Genomic DNA, 22482 nt, shown 5'->3' on the forward strand with positions numbered 1-22482 from the left:
AGCAGGTAATTGTGATTCTGGTCAACTAGAACAAACTCACTTTTTGGTCAGATGGAAACACCTATATCGCAGCCAATACATTTGGCCTTCTGCTGGGTGGATGACCTAGGGTTGCTTGAGGTCAATCGGCAAAAAGTGTCCTGATATGTAACAGATTAACTCCAATGCTCTCACTCCTGTTGAGGGATGGTTGTCCGAATCGTACCCAGAGTGCTTCTTTAACCTCCCGTTCAAACTGTTAATCTGTCACATGGTTGGGATCGGGCCATCAAGAAACTTCCTCCCCAATTGACCTCGGATGACCCAAAGGTATTGGTGGCAACATCAGTGTTTCCATCTAGACTAATTCCAATCAGCCGTCTACACTTCGCATACTGTGTATGCTTCGTAGTGACGACTGATTATCTTACAGCCAATATCATGACGGACTTCTGAAAACTATTCAATGCGACTTTGGTTGTGCGCCGTGCGCGATTGACTAAGCGGCGCCGTGTACCGCGTCGCTGTACCGCTACCGCTGTGACAAGATCGCGCTCTGAACTTCTAAAAACAACAAACTCGGTCAAAAGGTCAATTTGGACACAACTGCGCATGCTCTATGCCACAGGAATCCTGTTGCAAAATCCGTCACTTTTTTTCCACGTAGTTTTCTCAGTCGTCAATCCAGCCGGTTGACGACTGAGGGCAGCAGTCTAGTTTCCATCTATCCAAAAAGTTGAGTTTTTCTGGTTGACCACATTTCATTAACCACAATTAAAACTTCCCCAAATGACTGAGAGAATACACAGTGAAACATATTATTGAAGACCGAATTGAAAAGACTAGTTTGCATATAACGTCCTGTCAACCAGACCAAAAATGCCGTACTGCGCAGGTCAACAACCAATCAAGCTGCGCCTCTGCTCCGACGTCAGACGCAAACTAGTCTGATTAATTCGGTTTTCAATTATAGCAGGTACTGATTTATTTTGTAGATATTTTGAATCAGTGTGCTCCAAAAGTAAAAGACAGTATATGCTGGTAGTTAATAACACAGATACTGCACTTATATGTATACCTGCATGGGAGGGCATTATGTCACATACTGTCGTAACTCAAAAGGCTGTCTTGTGTGATTTTTATTATCATTGTTGTATTTTATATTGTTACTTTAGATTTCATCATGCTTCTTTCTTTTATGAATGGACATGAGATTGCAATATTGTGATAATACCTCAAAATTAATATATAAAGTTAATTTTACAGAGTATTTCATCACAATTAGATGACAATAATAAAAACAAATCACACAAGGCAGCCTTTTGAGACATAATAGTATGTGATGCAGATGAGGAATTCACTGCTTATTGCTTACCTTTCTCCCCTACTCCTTCCGCTATTCAAACTTCCCGTCACGTACATATCAACTCCGCTATCCTCACTCGGACTCTTAATACTGGCATACAATGGCTCATGGTTGGACCTCCCTATCTGACTAGTGGAAGGTCCGTGTCTGTGTACATCCACTATGACAGTTTGCTGACTGCTGGATGGTCCCATTGACATAGTAGGGGTGCCTCTTGTTGATTTCTGCGAGGGGGAAGATGCTGATCTTGGTCGTATCAAGGTGGGTGGTGTTGAATCAATAGAAAAATCCTGTTAAGGAATAAATACAAGCAGTTATAAACAGGTATGTAACAGGTGTTGGTAAATTTTCTAATGCAGGGCATACTGTGGTAGTCACACACTGACAGCGCACGGAATATGCCAATGCCTATAAGGGCAATTCAGGCCCATGGGTTCAACATCTACTTGCCCTCATCAGTTTTCATGGGCCTAAACTTAAATTTGAAAACTGAATGTTACTCTGGTCCAGATTTTGTGACACTTTTTAAGACTTCAGACCCAGGGCTTCAGACTTGCAAATCAACAACATGTAATGCCATGGATTGGTTTAAGTCAGTATTGAGTCTTTCTAGCCGACTTTGGTGACAAAATTTCTAGGGTAGCATATCGGCTGGCCTTGCAGTGTTTTCAATGGTTTTTGGCCAGAGTCCTGCCTTATTTCAAGCACCTGCACACTGTCAAGTCCTCAACTCGGATGGGTATATGCATGATTAAAGAGCTGAGTGCTATATAGGACTGATTTCTACCTTTAAGGGGCAATTTCAGGTATAAAGTGGAATTTCGAACTTGTCTAACATTCCCCTTTTTATTTAGTACAGACACCACTGACAATTATTCAGTTTTCGTTACTGAAGTTAAGTTAAGTTGGCGTAAATTAACATAAGCGAGCGCTAGTCGTGGATTACGCAACTCACAACTAGCGTAAGTACTTACTGGTAGGGAGAAATCTGGAAGACCAATGGTATCATCATTGATATGTAGTGTGTCCAGTCTATTGAAGCTGTTATCATGATCATGACTTATCTGAAAGAAGAGAAATATCCATATATATAATAAGTTATAATGAGTGCAGAATTAATCAAATTAATGTTTATCAAATTAGGATGACAACTGCGCATGGTGAAAAAATCAAATCTGTCCCCTGCCAAAACTTTCTTAAACATGAGCTGACTGTTCCGATCACAATACTGTTTTAAAGTAACACAGCTCTTAGCATTGGAGCACAGCCAAGGGGAAAATAAGGGCAGGCAGCTCCTCCCAATAGTTAGCTTCATCCCTCCTGATTTACCTCACTGTTAATATGATAGATCCAATTTTTCTAATTATCATCCTGAAATTTGACATTCTAAATATACTGTATTTCCGAAGAAATCATGAAAATGTAATAAATTTGTGGCAACCACACTACTGAAGTTTTCCTATACGTGTGCATTGCATTGTGGATCCAGCAAATTTCACTTTGAAGAAATTAACAATCAGGAAAATTCTTACAGCATGCTTATTAATAATTAGTAAAAAGCTTACTGCTTTAGCATTATTCCGGCTACATGCAAACTTCTATAATGTGTAAGTGAACTATATGTAACCATCAACCATCAACCACAAATAGGCTGTAATGTCGGCAGAGCTGGTTTTGAGATATGGTCCATTCTTTCAAAGTGAAAACGTAGGTGGTGGTCGCCGTGCATCCTCTAAATTCAGTAAATTTTCATTGTCAACCGTGTAATTGAATGGGATTATTTTGAAATTTTAAAACGCTTGAAATATCACAAACAAATAGGCCTATGTTAATAAATAATATAAATACAAGCTAAAACCGTTGGGATTCAATAATGAACCCCACAAAACTAACCGAGTATATGGAAAATGCCATAAGGCCTGGCGGTTTCACAAGTTACAGGAACATGAGGTGGTGTGATAGGTCTACTATCAATGGAACCTGATGAGTAGTGACTACTACTGGTACTTACCCTAATATTAGGGGGTAACTCTGCAGGAACGTGAGGTGGTGTGATAGGCCTACTATCAATGGAACCTGATGAGTAGTGACTACTACTGGTACTTACCCTAATATTAGGGGGTAACTCTGCAGGAAAGTGAGGTGGTGTGATAGGCCTACTATCAATGGAACCTGATGAGTAGTGACTACTACTGGTACTTACCCTAATATTAGGGGGTAACTCTGCAGGAAAGTGAGGTGGTGTGATAGGTCTACTATCAATGGAACCTGATGAGTAGTGACTACTACTGGTACTTACCCTAATATTAGGGGGTAACTCTGCAGGAACGTGAGGTGGTGTGATAGGCCTACTATCAATGGAACCTGATGAGTAGTGACTACTACTGGTACTTACCCTAATATTAGGGGGTAACTCTGCAGGAAAGTGAGGTGGTGTGATAGGCCTACTATCAATGGAACCTGATGAGTAGTGACTACTACTGGTACTTACCCTAATATTAGGGGGTAACTCTGCAGGAAAGTGAGGTGGTGTGATAGGTCTACTATCAATGGAACCTGATGAGTAGTGACTACTACTGGTACTTACCCTAATATTAGGGGGTAACTCTGCAGGAACGTGAGGTGGTGTGATAGGTCTACTATCAATGGAACCTGATGAGTAGTGACTACTACTGGTACTTACCCTAATATTAAGGGGTAACTCTGCAGGAAAGTGAGGTGGTGTGATAGGTCTACTATCAATGGAACCTGATGAGTAGTGACTACTACTGGTACTTACCCTAATATTAGGGGTAACTCTGCAGGAGCGTGAGGTGGTGTGATAGGTCTACTATCAATGGAACCTGATGAGTAGTGACTACTACTGGTACTTACCCTAATATTAGGGGTAACTCTGCAGGAACGTGAGGTGGTGTGATAGGTCTACTATCAATGGAACCTGATGAGTAGTGACTACTACTGGAAAATGTCTCCCCAATTGAGTTCTCTCTTTCATTCAAGTAGTAACCCTTTTGTCTTGCCTGTAATAAGAAAGAAAAAACAAAATCAACTCTTTAGCAAAGCTCTTTACTTCTGTATGTAGGTGTTTAAGATATCTTTAGATGGTTAAAAATGGGCTCCTTTGCTAAGAATTTGCCTAATGGTGCATATGCATGGGCTCCTTTGCCTATTTCACATACAGAGATAGAGCACCCTCCTCTGAAATCCCAACATGACTTAAGGGGCTGTGTCTTTATTTGCTGTGTCAAATCAATTTTAATAATTTGCCATAAAATTTGTATTATATCGCAAATTTAAAAAAATTCAATATTTGTGCGCATGACAATTTTGCAAATCCACTCCACTCACAAACTTTGTGAAATTTTTATGCACATTAAAATTGAACTGGCTAACAATTTGACAAAGTTAAGAATTTTTATTTATTTTTGGGGCAGATTTTAGCAGCAGAGTATAGGTCTCATGATCATGAGATTGTGGGTGCAAGCCCCACCATGGCCATGTGTGTTGTGCCCATGAGTAAGGTGCTTCACCTCAATTACTCCTCTCTAACCTGATGTATAAATGGGTACCAGCATTCTTAGGAAAGTACCATTCTCTTTGTTGAGGTGGTGTAACGATCCCTACAGCAACATTGCATGGAGCTAGCCCAATTGCCAATGATGTAGAGATGGGCACTCATTTCAGTGTTTATAATAAAGGTTCGCCTCCTTTTTGAGACAAAATATTTTTTTTAAAGAAAAATATTTGAATTTGGTTTTTTTTAAATAAAAATTTGGACAAAAAATTGGTATATCCATTCAATAGATACCGCATCCGAACGGATGTATCCAAGGAGCTACAGAGGGAAGGACATTGCAAAAACAGTAAGCCTTGCAGTAGAGGCATAAAAATGCAACTACACACATTAGTTATAGTCACGTTTTTTACACTAATCTGTTTAGCTCAATTTGTAAACTGAAAATATGTGCCAAACGATAATTAATATTTCAATATATTACATTGCTAAATGAATATGCCTAGACTAAAAATATGATTAATAAGTATAGTATAAATGGGTTCTGTTACTGATAATGATTTTATAAGAATTAGTATTGTTATAACCAATAAAGTAAAAATTTATTTTAGAAATTTAGCAAAATTACTTGGAATCAAATTCTGCAGCAGGTGCTAGTCTGCCTGTGGCAATTAGCACGCTTTTGGATGATGCGTGGCATAGAAAATGAATAGCTATGCATTGGCAAGACTTAAAGGGCACGTTTAGACTAGTAGTGTGTTGTCATGGTTACAGTGTTTCTATTTATTTTTTGTTTTTCAAATCAATCATTAAATAGGTGATTATCTTGTAGATCATAAATGATAAAAGAAACTGAGTGCGCAACTTTTCTTTAATATAAATATGTGTTAACTTTTTCTATGTGTAGGTTATCTTTGAATAAAAACTGCATGTAAAATCCATGTGAAATCTGATGAGTTTGTTGGGTGAAAAAAAAAAAAAAGAATGACAGAAAGACAAAAGAAAGGAAGAGCAAAAATAAAAGACAGGAGGGAAACATAAAACAGATTCAGACAGTTTGGTGAAAATATGATAAGGTCAGAGGAAAACAAAGAACCATGCACAGAGAAATGTTATGCAAGAAATAGTAAAGAAAAAAAAGTAAAAAGCTTGAAAAGGGAGGAAAATAAAAACAGAAACTAAAACACAACACAGTAAATTCATTCCATAAATGTGCATAATACTAAGCACTCCAGCTTGTATTGTTTTGAACAAGGTCCAATACAAATGCATGATGTTGCACAAATACTACACAAGACTACACCTAAAAGGAATTTGTCATTTTACTTTTAATATAAGTTTATTTTAAAAGTAACTCTTTTTAAAAAAGTGGCATCTCTGATAGCAAACACTTGGCTATTCCAGTTGAAATCCACACTACCCCTGTGGAAGATTTTGGAAATATCTAACACAGAGGGAGTATGTTTTTCAAATGTAATTGGTCAGGGTTAATAATTTTGAAACCCATACTCCCCCTGTATTATGGCTTTACCTATATCTTCCACAACTGGAGTGAGTATTTCAAATGGCATTTACCCAATTGTTTATTATATTCAAAACTCATACTCCCTCTGTGGAAGACTTTAACTAAATCTTCCACAGGGGTAGTGTGGATTTTAAATGGCATAGCCCAATTGAGCACACAAGGAGGAAAGCAACATGTCAAGTAACCAACCATAGTGAGAATAAAGATGGAGAGGAAAATCGACCACTTTCTATTGTGTGCGTAATTCTTACAAGCATGTGTAAGGTAGTCAGGAAGTTGTGTTGCCTGACAACAGGTCTGAACAGGTGGTGGGATGTTTATAGGCCTATCATAAATTAGTATGTTTGAATTTATTTCCCTAACCAGTGTCATCAGGGGTTATCTCAAGAATATTTGATGCCAGGGATGTTTGTCCTCATTTGAATGTAACGACGCATGTCCATGATCTCAAGAACAATATAATTATTTTCATGTGTATTTCAAATTTGTTCATGAAAACTGTGACCTCTTTGAAAATGTGAAGTATTTGCAGTTGTAGACACTGTTTTAAAAAGCCATATTGTAACAATTCCATAAAAATAGATCAGTATTTATTTTCCATAAAATGTTAGCTTTCAATGTCCGATATGTCCCCTTTTAATTTTGAGCTGAACAACTGAAGTAAAGCAAAAAAATTTGGAATTAACTATCAGCGCCAATGTCGCCAATGCATATCACTCCGTCGGTTGTACTACGGCATGGTCCTTTAATGTGTGTAACTGTGTATGATCATCTCGTACGGCATGTACGTACTGTGTTATGAACATTGCGTACATGTTCGACTAATATTTCCATCGTAAATAATTAAACGATGGTTCCTGCGCTTTATTTAAAATCCCGGCTTTTGTCAAAACTACAGCATCTAAAGTCTTGATTTTTGCAGGGTATATAAGAATATATTACAATCCATCCAACCTTAATCTTAAAAATACATTTATGTAGCAGTTTTGCCTGCTTTTACTTATAAATAACTCAATAATAATGACAGTACATTTTATTAAGTTTCCCAAAGCACCAAATCTTGCCACCAAAAGTGAAGTTTGTCACTCCCAATCTGCAATTCTGTGGATATTTTGAATTTTAAGCTTTGTAATTACTGTCAAATTTACCGAAGTTTAATTTTTGGTCAGATAATATAATCGGGTCCATAATGAGATTCTCTTTTGTTACAAAATCAGTTTCTAAAAAACTTCTCCTGCAACTGACTACTGCACCACCACACATACATTTTGTTATCAGCATGTTTTTGTAACTTTTAGAACCCATATCAATATAATTCAGACATGTCATGATTATGCATACAGTGGCTCATACAGCTGTCAAAATGCAATGCTAATGAGGAGAAAATGAGTAGGCCTATGAATTTGTGTTTCATTGCCAATTGCCTGACACATTGTAATAATGGACTGCGTAAAAAAGGTCCTGCACGTACAACTAAATAATGGCTAAAACATTATAATTTGCATTCGAAGCAATATTATGTTCACTTTGAAACTGAATTCCTTTGATCAAATCTGAACACTTCACAAAAAGGAAGTCCACAATTTTTGCGTGGTTATTATTTTAACACGATAAGTTAAACATGTAAAAGCAATAATACACGACAGGGAATTTTGATAGCTGCATACTGAATTTGTCTAAAATAATCAGAAAATCAATGATTTGATTTATTAGTCTGGTATTGTTTTGAGTTCACAGAATTGAGCGTATCATAAGCATTAATTTTGCCTCTCCCATGAGCAAATTGCCCATCCAAAATGACAGGTGGATGAGTGGTTAACTCAAACCCTGGTGCAGGTTCTAATTAATAGCTGACCCATGCTGGTCACTCACTTCAGGTTAGGCACACATCTTAGGCTACACAATTTCACACCGCACAATCCATTTGAATTTTCAACTTTTCAAATTGCACCAAGTTCATTAATTTTTCAATTATTCAGAATGAAAACTTAGGACAGAATGTCAATCTTATTTGACATTTTCCAAACTTATTTGATATTTTGTTGTCAGACCTACATGTATATATTGGTTGTAAAACTCATAAAAATTGCTTAGGATTTTACCTTACAACTCTACAGGGACTATTTCAAATGTATATTGAATTGGCTTTTTTGCTTTAAGATTCATTGTTAAGAGCTATTTCAGAACCTGAATCTACTTTGGTTACAAAGAAATAAAGACATGTCAAGGACTAATTTGAAAGCTTTTAGATATGTAACAAAATCTCATGAGGAATCATTTACATGTGGGACGTTTTTTTTCCATTATAACTTTTCATTGTAAAATGTATCTGTGTCACGATTTGATGCAGGCTAATGTTAGAAATTTTGAAATTTAAATTATAACGATCACATTCATTATGTTTGAACAAAAAATTTCAACACTTTTAAAATTTGAGAACCCCTTACATTTGCATAATGTAGTAAATGACAAATTAATTGCCTTGTTGGTAATCATTTTCTTTTGTTTACGCTACATGTTTTGCCATCTTATTTTTTCACCAAACTTGCTAAGATCAAATTTAGTCATTTAAACATTTAAATTTTACCGTACGTACACGGTGTGCGAGATACACACACACCCCGAGGATCGTACCGTATTACAACTGCGGGAATAACATGCATGGGCGCTAGTAGTAAATTCAATTTTCTATGCTTTACCTCACTTGTTCGGCTCAAAATTAAAAGGGACATATCTGACAGTAAAAGCTAACATTTTATGGAAAATAAATACTAATCTATTTTTACAGAAATGTTATAATATGGCTTATAATTGACAAGGACATCAGATGCAAACCATTCTTGTAATTTCTACCTTGGATTATAATATTTTTTTTATCTATTCAAATATTAATCAATACTCACCTTCATAGATTCCACTTCTCTCTTCAGGACTAGCGAATCAAATCTGTCAATATCACGAGGGATGACAAATGCCCGGATTTCAGAAAGTAATGAAAACTGAAAGGAATGGATGCAAAATGGAAGACAAACTCATCAATTTAAAACAAGATTAACTGATGATTTGATGCATACTTTCTATACTATGGTTCATCACCTCAATTTCTACTCTGCAGTGATATGGATGCCCAAATACATTCTCTTGGTCGGGCTGACGTCACAAAGGGGAAATAGCCTTGTAAAACCAGTGTGCCCATGTGCAGTTCCCCTTTCTCGAGCTGGTTGCTATCGCGTGCGTTTGTGCAAAGGGGACGAAGGGGACAATGTTCCCGGATGTCCGACCGAGTGAATGGCCAGTGTGTCAGCAAACTTGCGGCTCAAAAGCAAAAATGTATGTTACTACCTAAAGTAGAGAAAACGGGTTCCCATCCAAAATGGCATTGCTGCCCACTGGTTTCTAATTAACCCCATGGGCAATACTGGCCAAATGATCAGCTTTTAAGAACTATCATGATTGGTTACAAAACTATATACATCATGTATTGAGCCAATCAGAGATATGGTAAGATTTCTTAGTTAGGCTAAATTGAGCTAAGATCTAAAATCTCTATTTTGATTGTTTACTCAGATGAATATATCATGTAATTAACTAATCAGGGGCAAGAAAGCCAGTAGTGCACATGGGGTTAAAGACCAGCATCATATTTATTGTCACAATCATGTGCAATTAAAATTTTTAATAGCTTTTGCAAGGTCTTTTGTCTTATTACTTATGGCTGCCAAACAATAGAGCTGAACTTAATTCATGTATAATGTACTATGCAACATGGTTTTATACATACATGTAGGCCTATATTTATAAAATGGATGTCACAGAAAGGATTCCATATCTGAATAGCTGAATATGGTTGATGATGATGATGATGATGATGATGATTAGGGTTACCGTATTAATTCCAATAAGCGCCCAGGGTGCTTTACAAAGTCATTTTGGATGGGCGTTTATTTCTTACCTGCTTTACCTATTTTTTCGTAAGGGCTATAGGGTCCGAGACGTTCTAGTATCTTTTCTGATGCAGCAAATGTATTGCATATTTACACAGGACTTCAAATCCTCAAGCTATTTCACTGTATCAACGTCTATCCGTCACTTCAACATTAATGGTACCCTTTAGCAAATTGAAAATACCCTGGGTGTGCGTTTGTTGGGGTATGGGCACTACGAATACGGTAAGATTAGAGTTAAAAATAAGGCTAGGATTGAGTTAAAGGTGCTCCAAACCTGCTCATATCTTACCTTTGCATGTGTGTTAAGTAATTCAAATAATGCCAGCACTAAGGCATCAATATCAATATTATCTCTCTGATACTCTCCTATGTAATACATCATGGTGCCTTTCTCATTTTCATTCAGTAGATGCTTGGCTTGGTCCTCAATCATGTTCCATGCTTGATTTGTAGGCTTGGTATTGTACATCATTTGCGACCCAGCTATGCCACGACTGAAAACGGCCTGAATGGGGTATAGAAGTGAAGGAATGCGACAGTTAGTAACTATATGGTGAATATGGTTATCCTTTTTCTGGAGCACCTTTTATCCTTCCTTCTGCCAGTATGACATGTCTGAACCTCAACTGAAATGGTTTAGTGTATATCTAATTACCTCAAAGTGCAAAAGAACGATAACCCAAGATCTAAATGATGTTGTATCCTCTCAAAGATGACATTCCAATATTGGCCTTTAAGCACTCCTGTTCAATTAATCTACTGTCAATTACACATATGTAGAGTATGACATCAATGTCTAAACTTAAATGTTTCTGGGGGACTTAAAGAGCTGTTAATGGACCGGACACTTGCCTATAGATGCATGTTATCAATGCATTGTAAGTACTAAGTAGTATTTATAATATAGCACACTTGATACACATATATCAACTTTTGAAAAGATCTGTGCTTAAAAACCTGTGTTCTAGTTTTAGTTAGAGCCACACCAAAACACAGCCAGTCAAGTGCAAATGTAGCAATATACATTGTAGTCAAAACCTCTGTTGATATGCTCATAGCTCGAGCTACATGCTCACATGTGTTCATGTAGTAATGAACAGTGTCTTCAATACTGCATATTATTAGTACTAAAATAGTTCTGAATACAATGAAAGACCTCTCTCAAATGATAATGAACCTGCGTTTATTGTTTTTATGCGCATATTTTGGAAGTCAAATTTGTGTGTGGAACAGAATACCCTCAAAGTAGTATAGGTTCTCATTTAATTTTGTTACACTCATTACCATGAAAAAACAAATTAGACTAATGACATTTGATACACTTGACCGACGAAAGTTTACTCCATAGCGAAACTTTGTATTTCCTGCCGAAGAATGTCCCATTGTTTTAAGCAGTATTCATTAGTTTGGGTTTCTGTATTCTGAAAGTATGCATACAATGTATGTTGATTCTTGAATGAAGGAAGAAATGGAATGACCAGAAATTTGGGTTTCTATATTTGTATACATTCTGAAAAACTTGAAATAAGGAAGGGAATTATTATTTTGAAGTAGATAAAATTGAATAAAAAAGCATCACATTGTTTTAAAACAGATGAAGCTGTAAACTTTTTATTTAATATTTATTTATTTTATAAAATGTGACACGATCAAGGGGAATGAGTCGGATGTCGCTAATATTGATTTTGAGATAATGGCAAAGAAAGTGTTAAAATTCTTTTGTTTTATATTGTTTTAAGCGATTGATAAATTGATGTAACTTCACAAAGAAAAGTCGTATCAACATGGGGTTTTCAGTTTATGCCCTCTTTAAAAACATGTATAAAACTCATTTCGACCAGGGCCGACATGTGACTCATTCCACTTGATCATGTCACAAATTACTAGCTTTATTCAGTGTCACCTTATCCATTTTTAATTTAAACTTGAAGTTTTCAAAAATGTTTTCAATTTTGTTTAAGGACAAAAACTTGGATCTATCAGTGGTCAGAATAAATTATAAAGTGGTATCCACAAATATCTAATCAGAAATAGGAATCCAGTCATTGCTGCATAGGATTTTTTGTCATTGGGAAGAATCTTATTTTCATTAGGTCCCAAAGAGTTTAGTATCGAGTCAGAGATGCAGTATACAGCTGAATTTATACCCCATTGCTGAGCGAGCGATTAGTATTTAACCAATGTGGTAGCGCGCCTTTCCTGTCGCAACAAAAAGCGCGCTACCACATTGGCTAGAAACCAAAAGGTACGATATATATAAGGAATGCACCATTTGACTCCCAGGAGGGCTCAAAATTGAAGTCGGGACAAGTTTTTTCTTCCACCCGCCCCTGGAATTCAAACGGTGTGTCCCTAATAGGATATCATTAATTTGAATTGATCCTAAGAATCACAACACTTACAGAAGAAGACATTGGTCTTCTCTCCACAGTGATATCTCCATTATGAATACTACCATTTGTCATCCGGCTACTACTTCTTGAAATATTATTCCCTAAAACCGAGATTTCATCTCCCATCACCCACTGCGTCCGGTCGATGGTCGTCTTGGCGTAAGGGAGCTTTCCAACATCTTTGACGGTCATCATCATCAGCTTGGACGATTTGAGGATGTTGACCGCTTCTTGATGCTCGATGTCCAGGAAACTGCGGTTATTAACGTCCAGTATCTGGTCACCAACCTGTATGCGAATAGAGGGGGAAAAATAAATATAATATTCAGGGGTGTGAGTGGAGCTTTCCAAAAACAAGTATCCATTAGTGTGTTCAAGCACGCATAGAAAGCTTACCTACTACCATCCGTATTTGTGCGTATTTCATCATAAATATTAGAAGATTAAAAGCTATATTTCATTGCACATATGTGAGTATTGCGCGACAAAATTACAATCCTGGTAGCCATGATATATCCTCTCTTAATTCCTTGTGCTTTTTAGTAAACATGTTGTCACACTTTAGATGGATGGTTACGATTGAAAATGGTACAATTCGACAACCCACATGAAACAATTCTGCAATGACGTCAATGCGTAAACAAAACATCGATCCCAACGGCAGCGTTCGATGACCGCTGCCATATGATATGATACTACACAATGCTACACATCCTACCACGGATCTCTATACATGCGGTCGTCTTTACGCAAATTAGTCTCATATGCAGGTTTAATACACGCAAGCGTAAGTTAGTCTCATACATTAAATTAATGGAAGACAGACGGACGGACAACGATAATGTATAAATCATTGGGGAAAAGCAAAAGCGGATTTTTAGTTTGGGAAAAATAAAAAAGCGCGACGCAGGCATGCTAAAAAGCGGAAATTCGCAGCAACGCTGAACTCTCACATCCCTGAATATTGCATTACAAATTATCAGAACTTACAAAGCTGAAGTTCACAGGCTCTTCTCACCAATGAATACTACCTGCTAATTGGCTACAAGAAGGCTATCAAGCTTATCGAGCAAAGTTGTACAACGAACAGTTGAAGATGCCGGACTTTAAGGGGTTGTGCAATAATTATCTACCCAAAAAGAGAGTGTAAGATGGTGGGCAGGTGGAAATGGGGGGGGGGGCAGAAAAATTTGGCAAGTCAACAGGGGGCACATTATTCTTGGTACACATTCATGTGGTACAAAAATAAAATGCTCTAAAAAGGTTTACAAAAACAGCCCGGACACATTCTAATGCATTCTCCTCGCTATGCTCGCATATCTTTTAAGGTTTCCTAATTTTTTGTGCATGTACAGGGTAGGGAGAAAGCAATTTTGGCAGGTCAAAAAGGGGGTTGGCTTGCTAATAGGGGGCCAGCATTTTCTGACTGAACATTTTGAAATGTGCCTACCCGGGAGACACATAATTATTCAAAAGCTGTATGTTAATTGTTCATTCAGATGAAGATATCATGTAATTAGCCAATCAGAAATGCTGTAAGAAAGACACCAGTTCTCAGGCTTGTTTAACCTGTTATGAGAATTTCGCATAAAGGCACCTACTTTAACTTCTTGCTTTTTCCGATGTTTCACCACAAGACCAGAAATCTAAACAAAGTAGCACCAAAAGACCCTTGATGTAATACTTCAAAGACCCCTACATGTACATGCATGTTGTTTCCCACAATGTAAGATATTCTTACCAGAGCAAAGTCCCTTGGTTTAAAGTCTCTGGGAATATGTGCTATAGGCCTATCTATGGACTACCCTGTCCCATCCCCCTGTCAAATAAGGGGGATGTCATCTTCTTTGGCAGGGGGGGGGGTCATGAATATGTCGGTGACCGGAGTAAATTTTTTTATGACCCCCCCATGGCGGGCAATTTTTTTTTTACAACACCCCCCTATCTTGGGCCTAAGGCCTATATTATTTGAAAATCGGTTTGACATTTCAAAAAACAATTATTTCAAATGTCTCCATTTCACACACACCCTTTTGTAACCTTCCCCATAAATGATAAACATGTGTTTATTGATTATGAGAAAAATACGTAATTTTTAACGGGTGATATAGCTAATTTGACAAACTCCCTGATTTAATTGACGTCAATTGATTCAAATGAATATTGTCATTTACTGATGATCGATTTTAACATGAAACTATCAGAAAACAAAATCTATGTTAGAAACAACATGATTTACCCAGGGCACACTGATGTTAAAACTGGTTTTTACAATTGCAAAAATTTTCCTTTAAAAAAATCACAAAAAAACAATCAGTTCAATATTCAAGACAGTAACAAGAGTTCCAGTACTTAGTTTCACTCTGAGGTTAGTAGTGAGGTCAGTGCTTTTACACGAGATGATTTGAAACAAAGTATAGTTAGGGAGCTCAACCCAAAGCATCCTTGTTACATATGTAGAGCAAGCTTATTGGTCACAAAGTCATTTCTGGTCAATTTTAGAGACAAATGGAACATTTTTACACGCCATTTCCTCCCCTCCCCTCAACATTTGCAATATTGCCTCTATACCATGTATAAGGCTGATATGGCATATTTTCAGGTTTATGATCAATTTTTGATTTTGTTTCCACATCACTGGTCAAACAAAGGCTGCTTTTCAAAAAAATGTGTTCAATTTTTTTTAAATACTACCCTGATATTTTTCCAGTCCATATTTCCTCTCTTCTTCCCTTTTCTCATCTTTTTTGTTTAAAAATTCTGCCCTCATATCTATGTGCCTGTCTTTGCAGAGATTCACCATGTGCTTTGATTAGAAATCACATGCACACTTTAATATTACGGTGAAGCAATTTGACGTCACAATGTATAATATCACCAGCTGTTGCACAACACTTACATAAACGTATATACACTACATGCATGCAGTATGGCCTCATACTATATCTACATGAGTAGTATATTACAAAAGATACGCATGTACTTAAAATTTGAATGCTTTTTGTTTCCACAAAATGAGAAGCAATTTTTACAAAAGGTGTGTTAAATCTGTAATATTTGTCTCCTCAATAGGTTATTCCAGTTGAAATTGTGTCCCCTATGGAAGACATGCCCTTAATCTTCCATACAGGGAGTGTGAATTTCAAATGGGGTTACCTGAATGGCTAAATCCATTCAAAATCTACACCCCCTGAGGGAGATTAAAGTCATGTCTTCCAAAAGTCGTGTTCACATTTTCAGTTACACCCGGCGTAAACTTACGCTAACATTGATCAAAATTCCACAAATATTTTCGCTACTCCTACCGCGTGTCCACACCTAGCCTACTCCTGGCACTACGCCGACTAGTTCCACCAAGCATTCACTCCTGGTCGGCGTAAACATTGGCTACCACTTCCGGTGTTTCTGTGAACTTTATCAACCGCGCGATATGTAATTTCTTGCTCTCTCTTTCTCTTTCTTTCTTTCTCTTTTTCACTATTTCTTTATTCTTTCTTGCTCCTTTCTTTTTAGTTTTATTTGATCGATTCGCTGACTGCAGTGAATCGTGATTGATTGTTTTTCACTTTATATAATTCAGAAATTTGTAGGCCTGCTAAGTCTGTCTTGTTGAATATCCTTCCCAAATTCGATTTGCAAATAATTGCTTTTTGATATTGTTGTTGATGTTAGGCCCTATTGTTGTACCCTATTACATTGTAATCAGGGGAATAGCAGCATTTATTTATTTCATCAAAGATATAAAGGCTATAATAATTCAAAATCAACACATTTTCCAGGGCGTAGCTTGACGAAGTGCCCCCAATCAATTTTAAAATATCCTTATGAAAATTGCCGAAAGCGGCTTGTGCCCCCGACATCCGACCCGGCATGCCGCCCCTCATGACACCCCGACTCGGCGCACAAGCTCCGGGCACTATACACGAGCTAAGCCAAGTTTCATGTCTTGACCGTGGATCGATATTCTATTGTAAGTAGGCCTACGTCCCAGTACGCTTGGTCATTTTCTGCATGGCTGTTTCTGTTATGAACTTACGCCCCTCTGAAATCAAGCGCATGAAAAACTCTCGGCTAACCTTAATAATGTCATGTGCAGAATCTTGTTAACTCCAATTTGATACCAAATTTTCTACCAAACACTCTAAATTGACCAAGATTGATTATATGACATTTGGTGCATTTTCAAAAGTCGCAAATCCAAACGATGTACGCGGTCGAAATTACTTAGTGTGGCAATGTAGTCTAGCTTGCTTGCTTGCCCACGATGGCCCCTCTTGACTATCCCAAGTGCGCGCTTTATTCAATTGTTAATTTAAAAATGCATGGATTGTTACTGATGAATACTACTAGGGCATGATGCGATCGATATGACTTAGCGGTTCTTTCGGGCTATGTCAATGGTAGTGCTATGCCATTCTACCTCAACAGTTCTGTGTGGTCCGATTTTAATTTGTAACTTTTACAAATGCACCGAATTTCATCATATACTGGTATCAATCTCTGAGAATTTGGTAGCAAAATTTGTATCAAATTGGAGTTAACAAGATTCTGCACACGACCTTATCAATCAAATTGTCATAACAAGATCAGGTTTTGGTGTAGGACGGGCTACATAAGTGTGGACTTTAATTCTTTATGCGAGTAGTTTACTACTGACCCAAAGACATGCTACATGTATAACCAAATATATTAAACCATACCTTAAGACCGGCATCGTCTGCAACTGAATATGTGTCCACTCCTGTAATGTAGATGCCCAGACCAAATTCATGTCCACCTCTGATCATCAGTCCCAGACTTTGGCCGTGATTGACCACAAGATTGACCTGTTGATGCAAGTGAAGAAAACGGTTATACTTTGATCAGCTCATAATTGGTGGGAATTATTTTAATAATACACGCTTAAAAGCGTTTACCACTACACCGAAAAGTAGACCCACATTAAAAGTGATATAGTTGATCTCCCTAGTCTATATTTTGCATGCTAAAGAATGTAGGACTTTCAATTAGTAATTTGTAATACCTTTCTGTTTGTGATTTTCTACATTGGTCTATTCCAGTTGAAACTCACACATCATATATATCCCTTAATCTCCTACACATGGGGTGTAGATATCAAAATAACACCCATTTTGACATTCACACCCCTTGTGTGGAAGATTAAGGTTGAGTCTTCCATAAGGCCAAAAAAAAAAGTTGTTTGTTTGTCCTCCACCGCCCGCTCCTCAGATTAAGACCTGACCAATATTTTTTCTAATATTTTTTTATTATAAAAATAAGTAAAATTCAATTTGGAGCATCTCTGGACCTAATTAGAGCTAAATGCTAAGATCTTTCATGGTTGAAAATAAAAAAAGCCCCCCAAAAACATTTTGTGTCTTCAATATGCAAAGTTATAACTTGTGTTCATGTCATACATTGGATTTGAAATCATTAAAAGACTACATTGTATGACATGAACACAAATTATAACTTAAACTGCATATTAAAGAAACAAAATGTTGGTTTTTAGCTCTAACTAGGTCCAGGAATACACCACTCGGAAAAAAAAAAATCCACCCGCACATCCTCTTTCAAAGCTGTGGAGGACAAACAAACAATTTTTTTTTGGCCTAAGGGGTGTATGGGTTTTAACTGGAATAGACCATTTTACCTTCTTCTCATCTCCATCTTTGAGTAGGTTTAATGCACTTTTTCTCCCTTGTGACTCATGAAGTCTTCGCCCTTCTACGTCTACCTCTGGTGGGGGTGACACACTCCTCCCGTGGGGGTCAACCCATGTGTATGTTCGGTGGGATACAAATGAGCCGGGTACTCGGCCCACAGATTTGATGTAGATTACCAGTTTCTTGGATGATTTTAGCACCTGAATAACAAAAAAAAGAAATAAGCATTTAAGATCGTCAAAAAGGAGAATATTTAAGACTCTCAACAGAAAGATCATGGAGTCTTTGCAATCAAGAAAGAACAAGAAGTTAACTTAAACAGAGACGGAGGCTGAGATCTTACTATAATTTACAAAAGTCTTTTAAAATTAACACTTTCTACAGGCGCAGCAAGTGCCTTTAAAATCTAGATGGCAAGGCCTGTTTCTGATAAATATAAATTTAATAAAACATGCAACAGGCTAACAACTCAATAAATATTTTGGTTTAAAATATTTTGACCATTAAATCAGAAACAAAATTATAATCTAATTTGTCTCTACGTATCAGACTAATTTGTGTCCAATTTCTTATTTCTAATTGCCCATACACATTGTTATTTCTGCTATATTAATTACGCCAGTAACAAAGTGCCCTTCAAAATGACATGGAAAACACAAACAGCAAATTATGCTAAAATTACATCAGTAATCAAACAGAACTAATCAATACCAGATAAGCTCACTGGATTAATCAATATTTCTTTTCAGCGTAAAGGACGCTTTTGCTCTTTGGTAGCCAAGGCCAGTTGTGAAAATATTTTACGCAATTTACTTTTCACAACTGATTGATTTTTGTGTATGCTTTTTTTTTTACTAAACAAGTGTCAACTGCAAGTTAAAAATTCGTAAAAAAATATTTTCACATTGATAATTTTTTGTATGATAATTAAATTTTTATAAACATAGTAAAAAAAAGCATTTAGTGAAAATAAGTAATGATAAAATATTACTCTTCAGAAGCTGGAATCTTTTGTTCAGTTGTATACATGCTTCATTTAATATGACAATGTGCGCAATGAAAAATGTCATTACTCAGTGCTAAGAAATAAGGATGTACAGTTGTGAGTTTAAAACAAATTTGGTGACGCTTGTTGATTTTTGTGATGACAATTGGTGGTTGGCCAAGCAGGTGGAAATGATGCTGATTAATATTTAATATTTAGGTTAATTGTTTGACTACAACACAGGAATTTGCTTGCTCGTATCATAAAATATTCAAATTTAACATATAGTCTAAGGACAAAATTACCATACTAAAATTAGCAGGCTTTTAGTAAGCTGATGGTCAGTGGAGTGGCAGGGGCAATTTCTGAGTATTTAATGAAAGAATCTTTTTCTTATTGACTGTACTGGCTAAGTTATGACCAAATGGGTTTTTTTTTTTTTTAGGGGGAGGGGGTAGAGCTTGATGGCAAACCAATTTTTGGACCTTTCATGGGGTCCTAGAAAATACATACATACAAGTCATACATATGTACACCTATCATCGGCTCTAATAATAAGCCTAGTATGCACTGGATGGAAGGGTCTGCTACCTTTAGTATTGTGAATAATATTTTGAGTTCGGCAAAAAAAGTGCAATTTTGATTTTCACTGGGGTGAAATAAGTAAAACCCAAGTTAAGCGGGTTAAATAACCCAGGGGTGGGGGGTAGGAAGGATTTCAAAATAATGTGTAAAATTTGAATGCTTCCTTTGGTCATACCTCTACATTTATTTTCATTTTTACCATTACATAAATACCACACAATAAATGGTTTATGGTTTCTTTTTGACATGTGTGGTACAAATGTAATTGCTTTCACTAAGAAATGCTTTCACTCTGGTAGTACTAGTAGTCATCATATCAATACATGTAGTAGCTGACAAGAATGAAGCCAAGGCCAGTGGTGTGTGACTTCAATAATGGCTTCTCTTGGTTGCTATAGAGATGGTACACTAATGCGCTACAGGTTGTAGTGTGTGTGTAAATACCATTGCAGGTTTTTTACTACACAAGAACACAATATGTACATGCATACATGAAGTAGGATTGACATTACGGCCCAGACATGTATTTTTTTTTCAACATACATACAACTTTTCAAATTTCTGAATGAAAATTTAATTCCAAACCTGCTGAGTTTCTGATTATAATGGTTTGAAAACTTAGATTTATAGTTGTAATTTCACTAGAACCCACAACATGCTCATCTATAAATCAGGGCACAATACATTTTTTAACCCGAATACATTTTTGGGCAAGTCAACTACTTTTTTAAGCCTTACAGATAGGCCTACTTCCCTCCTGATTCCTTGAGCAAAAAAGTGCACACTAGACCTAAATGTTAGTGTAAGTATTCAATTAGACTTTTTCCCAAAGAAAATGGGAAGACCCAGAGCGATAAAATATACATTGCAGGTCTATGCCTCCTTCCTTTATAGCGGTAGGGTACCAGTATATCCTAAAGAATTTCTTTGGGCTTTTTCCCCTTATCTTTTTTGGGAGGGGATTTGTGTGTGTCAAAAAAATTGTTTAAATCTCTTTCCAGCAGGATCTGTGATTTGATTTGAGAACCTCTCTGATGCTCTCTCACTGTAATTCCGTTCCAGTCAGCAGGGGGTTGTCTGAAATTCCAAAATATTGTCACGTTCAATACCAGAGTGACATTTAGTACTCAATGTATCAGGTAGCAAAGATCATTACCGGTAAAAGTTGACTCCTAAAAACCGCAATATTACATGTATATACTTCATGTTGAGCAAGGTGCCCTAGATTATTGTCCTTGTGCACAAAAAGTATCCACATACACTTAAAGGGGGTACTACAACCCTCGATAAATTTGTGTCTATTTTTGCATTTTTCTTAAAAACTAATAACACAGTGGTATCAAAAGTTATGTATATTATTGGGGCAAGGTATCCAATTACTACACTGGAATTTCAGTGACCCAAGACAAGCGGTTCGTTATTTATGATAAGAAATAAGGTACCGCTAGGATGTACCTCATTTCCTATCATTATATACTGAACCTCTTGTCTTGAATCACTGAAATTTCAGTGTAGTAATTGGATTCCTTGCCCCAATAATATATATAACTTTTGTTACCAGTGTGTTATTATTTTTTGAGAAAAATGCAAAAATAGTCACAAATTTACCACAGGGGTGTAGTACCCTCTTAAGAGTAAACAAAAGTATTGACTCTAAAAACCGCAATATTATATATTGAGCAAGGTGCCCTAGATTATTGTCCTTAAAGTGCTAATATACTGCATAAAAAGTATCCATGTACACTTAAAACAAAAGCATTATCTTAAAGATACTTTTAAAACATTAAGTACGGTACCATATGAAGCAATCACCAAATGGAAAATATTGTAGTGCGTATTTTGATACCTTATTTGGCATGATGCGACTTTATTTCTTCAAGTTATACCGACTTTATTTCCCCAAGTTATATCGAATTGAATGGAAAAAGAGAGCATTTCAAAAGTGACAAATTTGGGCTATTTCCTTCTCCTACCAGCTATTCTAACAGGCTTATAGCCTGACAGATCAATACTCATTGCACTTGCCATGGTCATATTCATAATTAGCATGTTTTGAGAGAAGTCTAGATGTAAATTTTGTCACTTTTGAAATTCTCTCTTTTTTATTCTCACACCCCTGAATGATGAAACGTGGGTACTCCGGCACACAGAGGAAATTTTCATTGGCAATTATGATGCAATGATGCTACAACACAATCATGCTATGAAGAATGAACTGGCCCACTGATGGAAATCATTCACTAACAATGTCACGATTGTAGTACGTATGCCAACGTCATTTAGCGGACACATGGTGCTCGTATCTTTTAGATTCCACTCCAGTATTGTAAACAGGGAATAACACATTTGTGACCCCTCGGCACAACTGAGCCCGGATGTCACCAGTGCCACTATTGAGATATATGCTCCATCGAACTTAACAATAAACAATAGGAAACAAAGGATTTATTGACTGTTTTATTGATTTTCACTACTTAAATGTCAAGTACTATAGACATGATATACATCATTTTAAAGCTAAT

At 36.7% G+C, this 22482-nt stretch overlaps 1 protein-coding gene across 1 annotated transcript in view; it reads right to left on the reverse strand.

Moving 5' to 3' along the window:
* The window catches only part of LOC140139770 (whirlin-like), a 43477-nt gene that overhangs the window by 9639 nt on the left and 11356 nt on the right, over positions 1 to 22482 (reverse strand). Inside the window, exons 2-10 of the mRNA XM_072161477.1 lie at positions 18378 to 18590; positions 17425 to 17550; positions 12734 to 13012; positions 10621 to 10836; positions 9288 to 9383; positions 4284 to 4365; positions 3933 to 3997; positions 2320 to 2409; positions 1355 to 1635 (exon numbers count right to left, since the gene is read on the reverse strand). Coding sequence (XP_072017578.1) covers positions 1355 to 1635; positions 2320 to 2409; positions 3933 to 3997; positions 4284 to 4365; positions 9288 to 9383; positions 10621 to 10836; positions 12734 to 13012; positions 17425 to 17550; positions 18378 to 18590 — 1448 coding nt within the window. The remainder of the gene's footprint in view (positions 1 to 1354; positions 1636 to 2319; positions 2410 to 3932; positions 3998 to 4283; positions 4366 to 9287; positions 9384 to 10620; positions 10837 to 12733; positions 13013 to 17424; positions 17551 to 18377; positions 18591 to 22482) is intronic.

This window comes from Amphiura filiformis, chromosome 18, assembly GCF_039555335.1.
Source record: "Amphiura filiformis chromosome 18, Afil_fr2py, whole genome shotgun sequence".
In the NCBI taxonomy this organism is placed as follows: domain Eukaryota; kingdom Metazoa; phylum Echinodermata; class Ophiuroidea; order Amphilepidida; family Amphiuridae; genus Amphiura; species Amphiura filiformis.